The sequence below is a fragment of the Coptis chinensis genome, chromosome 4, assembly GCF_015680905.1.
Source record: "Coptis chinensis isolate HL-2020 chromosome 4, ASM1568090v1, whole genome shotgun sequence".
Classification (NCBI taxonomy): domain Eukaryota; kingdom Viridiplantae; phylum Streptophyta; class Magnoliopsida; order Ranunculales; family Ranunculaceae; genus Coptis; species Coptis chinensis.
In genome coordinates, this window is record NC_141459.1 from 28,918,433 (window position 1) to 28,933,627 (window position 15,195).

Below are 15,195 nucleotides of genomic sequence, written 5' to 3' on the forward strand. Positions count from 1 at the left end.
TAACAAACAACCAAAAAATAGATAGTAGAGACTAGAGAAGATGCTCAACGGTCACCTGTTTTCGAATCTGTCTTCACTTACCTCCAAACTCTTCCCATTCTCCAATGCCACCACATTCCAAGACATATACTAGGCCTTATTAATATCAGAAAATGTACAAAAAAACAAAAGGACGAGTTGGCACGGACTTGAATAAACAGCCAAAATCATCTTTTAATGCACACCCCAAATTGATACAACATAAAATGGAAACACCATCAGTCTATCACTTCCCAAAGTACACTGAAGTACTAAACAAAAGAATTATTAGAGGTCAATTACTTGCTTGATAGCTTGTTAAATCCAGCTGATCCTGTGGATCTACATTCAATACAAACTTTTAAAAAAACATCACTTCCACCCCACGTGCCATTGGAAAAAAAAAACAAATAACGTGGGCCCGAGCCCAGAACTCTTTCTGATTGAAGTGACATTTCCCTCAGACCAACTAACGGCTACTTTTGATTCTGCCACGTGGGTTTTGGCGGGTAATTCAATGATGTGGTGGTCCCGAAAGCTTCTCTTTCTGTTTGATTCTTTGAGTTGACCGAAACATTTGACTTCCAAATAGAAGGTGAAATAAAAAGAAAACGAGATAACAACATATCGGAATGTTCGGAATCTTGAGTTTCTAGGCTGGTGAAGGATGAGAAGTGGGATCAACTGAAGAAGGAATGTCAGGACCAACTCTACAACCTTCAAGCATGAACACAATGTCGGTCATCGACGGACGATCCAATGGGTCAGGTGCTGTACATAGCAATCCTACTTTCACTCCTAACAAGAACTCTTCCCATTCTGATGATTCAGGATCAAGTTCAAGCAAACCCGGTTCGAGCAGTTCTGATATTTGTCCTCTTTGTAATTGTTTCTTCACCCACTTGACGATATCCTCGTCTTGATTGAACATCACTGGCCTCTTTCCGGTTAACAACTCTAGCAGTACTATCCCGAAACTGTACACATCTGATTCTTTCGTTGTTTCACCAGTTAGGATTGCTTCTGGTGCCACATATCCGACTGTCCCAACTGCGGTGGATGAAGTTGAGGCTTCGGTTGGAGTAGGGGTGATTAGACGGTCGAGCCCAAAGTCTGATAAATGAGCTTCAAAGTCGGCATCAAAGAGAACATTTTGAGGCTTTATGTCGCCGTGGGCCAATGTGGATGTGTGAAGGAAGGCTAGACCTCGAGCAACCCCTAGAGCAATGAGATGTCGCATTGGCCAATTGAGTACATGACCATCTTGGTGTGATGCTTCTTGGAGAAGTGTCGCGAGGTTTCCATTAGGCATGTAGTCGTAGACTAGAAGTCTGACATTTGGACCTGCGTAATAGCCTCGTAGAACTGTTAGGTTCCGATGCTTCACTTTCCCTAGTGCCTCTGCTTCTTTACGGAACGCCCCCTCCTCGACTGATCCATCAGGAAGGCGGCGGATTGAGAGTACTGTACCATCTTGGAAACAAGCCTTGAATAGTAAACCATAACGCCCTCTGCTAAGGACATTCTCCTCATCAAATTGCCTTGTTGCCTCCACTGTTTCTGCAAATGTGAGCTTGTTATTGAACATGATCATCTTTGGACCCCCATTTTCACTGCTACCACGACCACCTTCTGCGCCTGAACTTGTACGAGCTGGACTTCTTTTCTTTTCCCCTGATGCTGCTGCTTGAAGCTGTTTGCGCCATCGCAAAAGGCTAAAGATATAACAGCAGCAACACAATGAAACAAGTAATGCTCCAGCAATTGCAACACCTATCATTAAAAGCAGTTTCTTCATCTTCCTCCTTCTGTTAGCCTTGTTCACATTCTCACAGTTCTTATACAATGGTTTTCCGCATAGATTTTCATTCATTGCAAAAGCAGAAGGATCATTGAATTGAGAACCTAGCCTTGCTGGTATTTCACCCTCAAGACTATTCCGGGACACATTGAAGTATCTCAATCCAGCAATATGAGTAAGACTCTCAGGAATTACACCAGTCAAGTTGTTTGCAGATAAATCCAGCCTAGTTAGGTTAGATAGCTTAGATATCGAGTCTGGTATGCTACCTGAAAGGCGATTCTCATTCAATAACAGAGACGTTAGCATTGTACACTGCAAGATTTCTTCGGGGATTTGACCTGAAAAATTATTGTTCCCAAGATCAAGCTCCTTCAAATGGGAAAGCCTTGAAAGATCAACTGGTAGCCCACCAGTTAACCGATTCGATCTAAGCTCAAGTACTTCAAGATTAGAACAGTTACCAAGCTCAGCTGGAATCGTGCCAGAAACACGATTATCAGATAAAGACAGTACCAATAACCCCTGCAGAAAGCCGTAAGTTGCTGGAATCTCACCAAAGAAAGCATTGGACGTTAAGTTCAGATACCGTAAACTCGATAAACTACTAAACCCTTCAGGTAAGTCACCAGATAACATATTCTGCTCTAATGAAATAAACTGCAAATTAGGCAAACCAGAAAGTTCAATTGGAACCTCACCAGAAAATTTTTGATGGCTCAAATCCAACGTTGTGAGACTCAATAAATTCCCAATGCTGGCTGGAATTGTTCCAGAAAACCCACAATTACTCATATTAAGAAATTTCAAAGTCCTCAAATCCCCAATACTTGAAGGCACTGCACCATAAAATTTATTACCACTGAGAATCAAACTACTCAAGTTGCTCAACTTCAGTATCTCTTCAGGCACAACCCCAGTCAAGTTATTCTCCCTCAAATTCAACGTTTCAAGCTCCGAGAGATTCCCAAAAGACGGGGCAATCGACCCGGAGAAATAATTCCCACCAAGAGACAATTCCGTCAAACTCCTTAACCCACCCAAAAATGCCGGAAAATCACTGGAAAACTGATTCCCCTCAAGATCAAGAACCCGTAAAGAGCTACATTTCAAAATCTCAGCTGGAATCTCACCATTCAACGAATTATTCGCAACTCTCAACTCTTCCAACTTAACTAGCCCACCAATCTCCACAGGAAGTTTACCACTAAACTCATTACCAGAAAGATCCAAAACACTCAAAGACAATACATTCGTCACCCAAGACGGAAACTTACCCTTCATTCGATTCCCCTGAAGATCCAATACTTGCAAAGCACTGAAAAACCCGGGTTTCGGCGAAACGAGACCCGTGAAAGAATTAAACCCAAGCTGAACAATCCTTAAAGATGGAGGACTAGTACCAGAAACATTAACAAACATAGACAAAGGAATTAAACCCGACAAATTATTCCTTGAAAGAGTAAGCACTTGAAGACTAGGAAGCGCTCCAATAGCAGATGGAACTAGTCCTCTGAGTGCATTCCCTTGAATACTAAAATGAATTAGTGAAGAACAATTTGCTAATGCAGATGGCAATGTACCTTGTAACATATTCCAGTCTAACCATAAATACTCAAGTTGTTGTAACTGTCCAAAACTCGGTGGGACTTGTCCGGTAAACTTGTTAAACGCAAGATTAATAAGTTCCACCCTGGATGAAGTTGCCCCAGAGAAGTTACTTGGAATATCACCAGTGAATGCATTTGAAGACAGGTCTAGATATCTTAAACTGGATGGAACGTTTGCGGAAATGGTACCGGATAACATATTATTGGCTATGTTCAGAACCTGAATATCTGTCAAATTAGTGAGTATCTCTTGTGGGAAGTAGCCAGAGAATGAGTTATACTGTAAAAAGATTGCCCGAAGACGACGGCATTTTGATAAGGAGTATGGGATAGTACCGTTGAGTGAATTTGAACGGAGAGAAAGTTTACGTAAGTTTGTGAGTTTGGAGAGTTGAGGAGTGAGGGGGCCTGAAAGTTGAAGACGAGGTAAACGGAGTTCATGGACTTGAGTATTGTAACATGAAATGCCACGCCAGTCACATGGTGCAAAAGGTGTGCTTGAGTCCCAACCATCTAGTGAACCAAGTGGGTCGTGGAGGTTTTGTTTGAACGAGAGTAAGGCTTGAATCTCAGTTTCAGTTTGGTTAGTAGTAAGAGCAGTAGCAAATGAGACTAGTAAAAGTAGGAAGCAGAGATGAAAAGTTGACATGGTGGTGGAATAATATTGTGGAGTGTTTTTGAGGAGTAGACTAGTTTTGTGCTGGAAGAACGTTGGAGGAGCGTCTGCAATGAGACGTCGTCGCCATGTGTGCAGCACTAGTCTGTTTGTCTCCGCCCCCCTCTTACTTTTTTTTCTCTTCAGAAATGACTTGTTTGAAATGCGGTTTAGTTGGTGAGAGTGAGCTGCCGGTATACTGGTAAGAGTAGTTAAAAACAAGGGGACAATAGGTGTAAATTAAACCAACTTTTTAGATTTCGAGGCCTCAACACTCAGTCAGCATGGCTAATAGACATAGCTCGAAATGCCACAATTTCAGGCTTTGTCATCAAATTTAAATCAAATGATATGCTTATGGTAATCGAATGTGAAAATTTATTTGTGATTTGTTGAATTATTATATGGTAATACCGAAACTTTGGGGTGTGAATAAGAATTTAAGAAGTTTATTGTCTGAAATTAATCCCCGTTAACATTCATTTTAAATTGGTTTCTGTTGTACAAAATTTGCTCCCTGAATCATTCGTGAATCGTGATCCACCCTGGTGAGTTGCTCCTCCGTGGTTTTACCCATACAAATTGCATAGTATCTATACCTAGCAGGGTAGCACCGTAGCGCTAGCTTTTTTATTTCTTTTCTTTTATCGCTTTTTCGTGACTCATTACATTTTGCTTTCCACTTTTTTCTGGTTCCTCTTTCTTTGACTGGATTGAACTTTTGAAGGGACTGTATCAAATAAAAATGATGTCACCAATTATTGCTCTTCCAATTTAAATTTGAAGAGTTCACTAGAGAAAAAAGTTACCGATGGCCATAAGTCGTAATTTCGACATTCTCTACTACGTTGCCGACCAACAACCAAACTTGTGCTAGTGGCCACTCGAATCGAATAAGTAGCTGACTTTGGGGGGGTCGGGGATATCAACTTATCAAGAATTCACAACAATAGAATGATCTAATGGGCATTAAATCAACTCACTCAGTTGTCCTGGTTGGTATTAAATTTGTAAAAGTAAATAGCCCACTAGGGTATCCTCCCTCCCCTTTGAAGAGTACACATATTCCGGCTTGCCCGACCCCATTCGTCACTAGTCAGTACTCTCACACACCCCAGCAGCTTTACATTCAATACTACGTTATTAGAATTCAGATTTTCATTTTTTATTTATTTTTGAGACCAGATGTAGAGTTCCCTTATATAATTAAGCCACTGTGCTCCTTCTCTCTCTGCCAAATTGTTTCATGGCTTTCTTCGGCCCTAGTGTAGTACTGTTTTTCACTTTTTCTTCAATTTTTTATATGTTTTATTGTATTTTCTTACTGCACATAAGTCGTAACTGTAGTTTTGTACATCAAACCGGCCCCATAGTGAACGATGAAACCTCAAGAGCTATATCATTAGATCATTGAACTAATTGTGCCGTTTGTTAGTTAAATGAATTTCAAATTGTGCACGACGGAGATTTTTGAAGTAGCTATACGACCGCCTCAAATTTGGCTTCATATTATCTGAGGTTGTATTTATCATACTAGCCAATTTGAGACCCCGTATGACAGCCCCATTTTGTAGGTGTTATATTATGTATACTAGAAAATAAACCCGTGTATACGTACTAGTTCTTTTAAAATTTTGCTCAACAATCATAACTATATATACTAGCAAAATGCACGTGCTCTGCACATGAACGACACACAAAATTTATTGAAGAGAATGTGAACATAGTTATCAAGAGGAGAGCTATGTCAGATTGTTACTAATTAATTTGTTATTAATTTATACATGAAATTCAAAAAATCTAGCAAAGCTGCAAGTGTAACAAATACTACAATTTAAAAATCATGTACATTACATTCATAATATATATTATTGCTTAAATATCATTTTCTGTTTACAAATAATTTGCAATGCCGCAATCGTAGAACAATCTAAGTACATGAAAAAAAATGGGAGGAAAAAAAAGATGAATGTATATGGTCCTCAAAGTCTTTGTGGATGACAAATAGATCATGTTAACAGGTATTTGTATTTGAATATAATATCGGTGTCTACTACATTTAATTTTTATGAAATTATGTTAGCATACTAAGTTCATTAGCTTCTGAAACTGGCATGCTAAAAGAATATAGAAGCCATTAAATATCGTTATAGCATATCACATAGTGGCAACATATATATTCTTAGAAAAAATATTACATAAAATGTTACGTGGTTTTAGAGGTGGAACTTAGAAGTGTGGAACACAATTAGGTAATGTTGTGTAAGTTCATAAAAAAAAAATGCAATTGTCCATCATAGGTTCTAAGTTGAATTGAAGTCCCTACGGCATGGTAAACATAGTCACAAAGAATAATTGTTTCCTCTAAATTTGACGAAAAAAGATAGTAATTGCCCCCTCCATTCCATAGACATAAAAAAATAATAATAATAAGTAAAAGCTTCTACTAAATTAGCAATCTGTAAAGGGGGGGGGGGGGGACTTTCCTTAACTACAACAGACACCTTAAAGGGTCTTGACCATAATAATTAAAATACAAAAGATGTGAATACTAATCACTAATATTTTCCTAATGTTCACAATTTTACAGTGTTACAAAGATTTTTTCCCCATCTTCTAAATATACATGCTGAAATGGCAATATGCAAGGTACATCCTTGAATGACACCCAAATCTTATAGAGCAACTTTAGATATGGGAATGAGACCCAGAGATAACTTGGTTATTATGCCAAGAAATCAGAGAGAACGAAACATTTGCAACATTCCACAGTGATGCAAGTTTTGCAATGTGATGGGCATGTTGACTGAAGGAATTATGTGCTTCACCAAATTCTTCTTGTAAAATATGAGTAGGGTAGCGTGGTCTAAAATTTGCTTCCCATCTAAATACGCATACTTCCAAGTACCTCAAGGTGCAGAAAATGCACCAATCCTTCAAAAAGTAACTGACAAACAGTTTGAGCACATGCACAGTAAACTCAGTTTGGCTAGAAAAAGAAAAGATGACATACTATTAAGATATGAAAGTGATGTCAGAACCCCAGAACAAAGCAGGGACGGAAGAGATAGACTGTTCACCTAATCCATCACACAATAATTTATGTCTATATTACAATGTTATTTCAGGAACATTTGCTTTACGGGATAAATTCTCCTGCCTATGCCTTGAAATGCATTCATTATAGCGTGTGATCGTATGTATGTATGTAACGGATAACTAAATCTATCTAGATGTAATTAAAAATACAAATAACATGCTTGTGAACATCGGATCACGGAAGAGCTGCTGTTTACTGTGCAATGCTGGGGGCAACGATTCAAGAGTCCCACTACTTCCATTAAGCATTTGTAACATTTCCATCAAAGATCGACGTCCATGATAATGAATCCTCCTCCTTGATATCTCCAGAGAGCATCTTTTCAGCCATCTTTGTCCTCTAAAAGCCTCATTATTGCTCTCCTTAGAGGTCTTACTCAGTAGCTCAGTCAGTATCCTTCATCAACAACTCGTGTCTAAATCTCTCAGAACACGAAGCTCTATTTCCTTGGCCTTTAGCCTCTCAAATACCTCCTTCAACATTATATCTGCAATATCCTTGACTTCCAACTTCGTTAACTGCCGGAAGACAATCATCTCGTCTAATTTGTTCAGGAACTCTGGTCTAAAGTACTGCTTCAATTCCTCGGTAACCAGGCTCTTTATCCAGTTGTAGCTGTTGTCCTTCTCATCATAGTCAAGATCGAATCCAATACGATGACCTCCTTTTTCAATTACACTGCTACCAACATTGGAGGTCATTATCAGTAGCATATTTTTAAAATCAACAGTCTGTCCTTTGCTATCTGTCAACCTCCCATCTTCCAGAATCTGAAGCATCATATTGAAGACATCGGGGTGAGCCTTCTCTATCTCGTCAAAGAGGACCACAGTATAGTTCGGCGGCGAACGGCTTCAAGAAGTGACCACCCTCAGTGTAGCCGACATAACCAGGTGGTGAACCAATCAGCTTGGAGACAGTATGTCTCTCCATAAACTCACTCATATCAAGCCGGATCATGGCTTCCTCAAAACCAAAGTAATAGGTAGCCAGCGTTTTCGCCAGTTCCGACTTTCCAACACCAGTTGGACCTGAAAATATGAAACTCGCGATAGGCCGATTTGGATTCTTCAGCTCAACACAGGCCCGGCGGATGGCACTACTAATAGCTTTGACAGCTTCATCCTGACCAATGATTCTTTGGTGGAGTGTGTCTTCCATCTTGAGGAGTTTATCAGACTCATCACTTGATACTTTGTCAACTGGGATTCCAGTTCATGAAGACACAATATGCTGTATGTCAACTTCTATCACGAACCATTCCTCAACTGGGTTATAGTTCAAAGGGCCATAAATGTAGACCGGTCTTATTGAAGTCCACTTCACATCTCTCTCTGTAGTAAGTTTTACGTCTCAAGCTTTCCTTTTGTGCCTACTCTTTGGATCTCTGCATCAACCTATCATACAGTCCACACAAGTTAGAAGAAGATCTAAAGATCGAAACTTCGAACATAACTAATTGCTTTCGGTTCCTTCGCTTTCAACGAGATAAAAGCCAAAGGTTTTGTCAACTATGAGTTTCTAGAACAATAAAATAATGTCCTAAAAGCATGTCTTACGCCCGATTGCATCCGAAAGCAGATTAACCGTGGATCGTTAAGGGATATTTCCCTAACGTAAAAGGCTTCCGGTGTATCTATTGAAAGCTGAAAATATGGGGCTTGACCTTTTTCAATGACCAAATAGACTCCCAACATTCTTTGAAGACCTCGCAGCTCATATTTAAGATTTTGAGGGAAACATTAATGGGCTTAAATTAATTGGCTAGTGAAACGGTTCCGTCTTTGCTTTATACTCAAGAACACCATCTTATGATTCTTGTTTTGAGTAAAGTTTCATTACATATGCCAAATTATAGCTAAACATAACTGAAAGCAGTGCATGATCATAACTCACCTCAACATGAGGCAACATATCGATTTGAGATATACACCTGGCCGATGAACAATATATGTACCTGAGATCGTACGGAATAAGTTATTAGTGCATATACTTAAGACTTCTTTGGTTGACAATTAGATATTAAGTAGATCAAATGTTGTCCAATCATAAAGGTGAAAAGGCTATTGGGATTTAAGATCTTACTGTTCAAGTTTTGGTAGCGCATCCAGTATTGGTTCTACTTCCTCTACCTCTCGCCCTAAATTCCAAAAGTTATTAATTGAAAATGGGAAAGAAATGAATTCTTATTGAAATGTAGTAAATGCCTCCTTGAAAGCCATGGAAATGAGCATATTATCAATAAAAGGTTACAGGCATTACCATTGATATCATATACAACACGGGCTCGGCGGATGGCAGGGCTAATAGCTTTGACAGCTTCATCCTGACCAATGATTCTTTGGTGGAGTGTGTCTTCCATCTTGAGGAGTTTATCAGACTCATCACTTGATACTTTGTCAACTGGGATTCCAGTCCCTGAAGACACAATATGTTGTATGTCAACCATCACACGACAGGACCTGAATCACTTGCCTCACTCTCTGCCTTGGTTTTCTCTTTACCTTTGTCAATTAAACTTGTGATCTGGGCCAATTGGATCACCATGAATAAAAATATAATTGGTTTAGAAAGACCAATTATTCACACAGTACTATTGTAGGCCATTCATTTAATCCATGGTACTATCCTCAAAATGTAAACCTAATACAACGATTATATAACAAAAAATATTAAAGTAGAACAAACATAAACATAAAATAAGCATTTAATCAAACAGTTCGTGATTACCAACATAAATTCCCAAAAAAACATATACAGAAGGCTACGCAACAATTTGGTGTGTGAAATTTTTTTTTGCCTAAAGTGAACAGTAAAAGTTAAACTGGTGATTACAAAAAAGAAATCTAGCCTGCTACCATAGAAATCCAACGAAAGTAGACATCAACATATAAAAGAAAATGACAAATTGTGAATGGTTCCCAAGGTCATAATAACTTTGGTAAAACTAAAATAAAGATAACAAACAACAAAGTCATCATCAATTACCTGAGCTCTGGAATCAAAATGGTTTCAAACCAAGTCAGTGCTTATAAACCCATAAGTAAAACTCATTTGCTCTCCTACAATCACTGGCTGGAGACGGAAAACTCATGCTAATCCAACTCTGACAGGATTCCAAACAGGAACTATATATGAGAAACAGTATACGCTCACACATTAATATACACTTGGAGACAGGTATCAATGTTGAAGATTCAGAACTGAAGTTTTTTTAAATGAGATTTGTGTTCATGTCACCGGTTCATAACAAACAAACATATAATAAATCACAAAGCTAGAATATATATAAGAAGAAATGGGCGATAGGAAGTACTTGCATCAGTGACAACGTTTTCTATAGCTTTGCTTTGTTCTGCGTCAGTCGTGTTAAATTCTTGATTTTAAAGTCTAACCATCCTATTGAAAGCAATGTACCAGCATGGAACATCGCTGAAAATCCACACAAAAGCAAACACAATTAGTAATTATTTCAAATAGATCAAATTTAATATCCAATCCGATAAAGAAAAAAATAGACAAAGATTGCACACGACCTGTTACATGAAAAACACATGATATCTTTTGTTCTTTGAACGTGTTATACAAACACCGACCTCAGAGACTTTGAAAAACAAAAATAGCAACCACGTCACTTGCAAAACTATCAGTTCATTAATAGCCAAATTTGATATTCATACAAACCACGGAATATCAAAAGGAGGAGCCAACAAATATCCACAGTTAACAATTCAAATATTAAGAATCAAAATCAAACTAATTGCCTCTCAATCTATTCATATTCAGAGACAATTTCAGTTTTGAATGACTAAAAAACAAAACCAAGTCAATGGTATGATGTTTGAATAAGTCAGCATGTGAACCCTATATATCAGAGGTTAGAAGAAGAATTTGGGCAAATGAGAATGCTGGTAAAAGAGTACTTATGCAATGCTTAATATCCAGGAAACCATGTATTTTGGTGATACCGGAGAGTATGGGATGTATGAAGAAGGGGATGAAACAATATATAGCTTCAAATATTGTGATGTGAATCTATTCAAGTGATACATTGCTTAATGACCTATCATAAGACCTTTTCAAGTACCAAATGATGAAAAATTATAAAGTATAGATGGAAGTGTAGAATGCAGAATAGTACAAATTGAGAAAACACACACAAAGAAAAACGAAGCAAGAAAGCTATAGTTTAATCAAACCAATTTAGGAAATGGCTTATATAATTGCCTTAGCCGAGACTTCGTTACTGAATACTTGGAAAATCACTTAAAGAATAAATAGCATATGACAAAAGTTAGCAAATTTTTAGAAAATAGGGTACATACTACCAAACAAAGTCACGATCTAAATAAACGGATGAAAAAAAAGAGGACACTACTGTAGCATCATATCACAAAGGATAACAGTCGGTACCACTGCACTAAAGTAGTCTCCTCTATAATGTCATTCATCTCATAAATTGTTGGTGGGATCAAAATCACTTAAAGAACAAATCGCGGATGACAGAAGTTAACAAACTTTTAGAAAAGAGGGTACATAATACTAAACAAAGTGATGACCAAAAAAAAAAATGAGAAAAAAAAAAACAGAGGGCACTACTATATAATGAATCAAATCGCAAAGGATATCAGTCGGCACTACTGTACTGAAGTAGTCTCCTCTATAATGTCATTCAGCTGAGGACACTGCCTGTGAGAGCCCATGAAAGTGGTCCAATTGGAGTCAACAAAACCCTAAACCTGACGCTAGTATATATTAATGCAAACAACAGATGATTTTTATATAGAGATGATAGAAGAATAGTGTCACCTTAAGATGCTTCAACCTTATACCGTCGTACTTGTCATGCTGAAGCCAGCTCACAGTGGATGTGACATGGCCTATAAAAATAGAAAAAAGGATAAGCAACCATAAGGTCTAATAATAAATTGGAAAAGTGTGTTATATGTGTATCCTTGTCTTCATTTTAAGATTGGCCAATTCAATTTCATCCATGACGTTCTACCAACATGTTATGATTCTCACTTGTTTATCTTTTTATTCAAAACACTTGATATACTAACCTCATGATTTTTTTTCCAAAGATTGTATACCGTGATGAGTTTTCTCGCATGCCTTTCGGTTAATTCAATCATGAGGTTTTCGTGGTCGGCTATCTCGGCATTGTCACAAGGCACCTGGCTGATTCATAATGATTGCCAAACTTGCACAACGAAGTTTTCATATAAGCAAGTGTTACGGGGAACAAGGAGGAATCACTTTCTGATCCAACTTTTCACCCTGGAACTGTGGCAACTGAAGACAATAAATATCGTATGCACAGGAGAAAGCACTGTAAGCATGCTATCACAGGTTAATTTTTCCTATTTGCTTATGTGATTTGTTACATTATGAATATGCATAATTAAGTATTCATCATAAACCTTGATGTGTAATAAGGGCTGAGAATTGCTACCAGTAATCTCAAGTAACTTGAGAAACAAAAGGTTCTTATGAAAAGGCCTTCTGCAGGGAGCTATGAAAAGGATCAAGCGATCCATTCTCTGGAAACAGCTGACTCTATAGAACAATTGAATGCTTCAAGAGAGAGTTTTGATGGATTTAACTGCGCACAAAGTAGTTTCGCTCCATTCTTTGGTACAGATGATGTTGCTCGTCCATGTGAGAATCTAGCGCCTGGCGTCCTAGGCAACGTCTCCTAGCCCAGCAAAGCATCAACTGGAGATCCTCCAGAGATGTATATTCTAGGCTTTGTTATTCATATTGTAGCACAAAAGGCGAGCTTTCTTCCTTAATGGAAAAGCTGGAGTACTAATGAAAGGGAACATAATTATAGATCATATATAGCAAACAGAGAGAACTTCAAGAATATCATTGTTTCGCCATGTATGTTCCTTGATCATCTCCCTTGGAGCTAATGATGAAATAGTATTATATTCCTATAGTTTTAGTTTCATCATTTAATCCGCTTATGTAAAATGCCAACTGGTGAGGAACTTGTAGAGAACTAATCTCAACTACTAACATAATTTTTATTTGCACGTTGATATTTGCAGATGCCACTATGCCATGCCATGCAGAAAGCACTGGAAACCAGAAGATCTCAAGTTGAAGCCAGTGAGCCTGATAAAGTCTGAATTATCTTTACTTTTTCGGTGAAGTCAATTGCTATTGCTGTTTGCAGACAGTTTCTATTACTCCTCTCCCTTGTATGGTCAGTCACCCATGTCATGTAAATGTTACGACCTACTGAGGCCATGAATATGGGCCCTCTAAGAGAGGGATATAGAGAGGCTGATTTGGGGAGCAAAATTTGTGAGATCATTTTTCAGTGGCTAATGCTGCTACTTCATTCAATATCATTTAAAACAGCATAATCAATATTCACTCTTGTAACTATTTTCAAACAGGAATCTGACTGTTCGTGAACCAATGAATCACACAAAGTTCTAATCATACTAATAGACATTTGCAAATTTGAAGCAGCAAATTGAACTGATCTATACAGAGATAATTTCAAACATTTCCACAATGAAAACAACAAAACTCAAAACCCCATTCTAAATAAACCAAAAATAAACAACATTTACCTCAAGAGCAAGAAAATAATAAACTCAAAGATTAAAAAAAAAAAAACTCATATGAGAAATTACATACCTCTTTCTAAACTCTCTTTCTCCAATAATCATGTCTGAAGAAAATGATATCTTCAATAGCAAGTGCACGCCGCTTTTAACGAAGTCAGGAAGGAATGACAATAATGCTTTTGAGAACTTGAGCTCAACAATACTATAACAGCCTTACATCCAATTTACTCAAAACTCTATGCATGTTGACTCCTACCTGTGTTGGACATTGACACACGTCTTTGTCCTGATTCATGGATAACACACCAAACGCTGGAAATATAGTTTGTAGGTTAAGATCACTTTCACTTATTAATCCCCAGTAAAGTTTCCTTTCCTCAAGTATCCTTAGCATTATTCATTCTCCGGGTGACAAAACTTCTAATCTATTTCTCTTAGCAACTTACTTGGGACTGCAACTAAGTCTGCACTCAAAAATAAACTGTGAACTGTGATGAGACAGAGACGTATACAACTACTTTCTAAATGATCACACGTCTTTGTCCTGATTCATGGATAACACACCAAACGCTGGAAATATAGTTTGTAGGTTAAGATCACTTTCACTTATTAATCCCCAGTAAAGTTTCCTTTCCTCAAGTATCCTTAGCATTATTCATTCTTTGGGTGAAAAAACTTCTAATCTATTTCTCTTAGCAACTTACTTGGGACTGCAACTAAGTCTGAACTCAAAACCCAACAGTGAACTGTGATGAGACAGAGACGTATACAACTACTTTCTAAATGATCTATAAAGACCCAACAACAAGATTAAACACTATTCTATTTTTATTTAAAAAAAAAAAAACAACAACAACAATGATAATATTCCCTACAACAAATGTGTTTCACAAAGTATAAGGAAAATTCAGTCAAAGAGCAAGAACAAACCGGGAGGCCAACAGCTATACTAAGTGAGGAAATCTTGTTAATGCCAGCTATCATCTTCACACTACTAATGAATGTCAGTCTGTGATTTTGCTAAACTCCCATATCTGAGTTCGCCAAGAAGACCGAAAACAATACTTACCTACATATTCTACGTTTTTGTCTACCCGGTGTCCTTTTATTACGTACATTTAAGTGTCGAGAAAACAAATTGGTGTTGAAAAGTTGTGATGCCATTGTTTCTCATTGCGTGTATGTAAGCGTGTATGGACTTATGCAAAGCGAGATGCGCTTTGTGGTGCTTAGCTGTTAGACTCGGCCATTAAGCTAGCAAAAAGTCGTGTCACCTTAAAATAAATTGTTCACACATCTAAATTACTCTATTAGGCTAAATAGAATGGCAGAAAGTGAACTACAAACTCGTTCTTTGGCTTCTATTTGTATACATTGGATTACTTTCACAGATAATGAAAATGGCTTACTTAGCTGATGAATAT

At 37.7% G+C, this 15,195-nt stretch overlaps 1 protein-coding gene and 1 pseudogene across 1 annotated transcript; both read right to left on the reverse strand.

Annotated features, from left to right (window-relative positions):
* Positions 1-188: 188 nt before the first annotated feature.
* On the reverse strand, positions 189-4,281 carry LOC147503062 (uncharacterized). The gene has a single exon (XM_086607896.1). The coding sequence runs from the start codon at positions 4,076-4,078 to the stop codon at positions 671-673; it is 3,408 nt and encodes a 1,135-aa protein (XP_086464022.1). The 5' UTR covers positions 4,079-4,281; the 3' UTR covers positions 189-670.
* Positions 4,282-7,099: 2,818 nt separating this feature from the next.
* On the reverse strand, positions 7,100-9,731 carry LOC147503063 (chaperone protein ClpC, chloroplastic pseudogene; annotated as a pseudogene).
* Positions 9,732-15,195: the final 5,464 nt, after the last annotated feature.

Excerpts from the sequence above, each read along its gene's own strand:
- LOC147503062 (XM_086607896.1), bottom strand. The coding sequence starts at position 4,078 with ATGTCAACTTTTCATCTCTGCTTCCTACTTTTACTAGTCTCATTTGCT.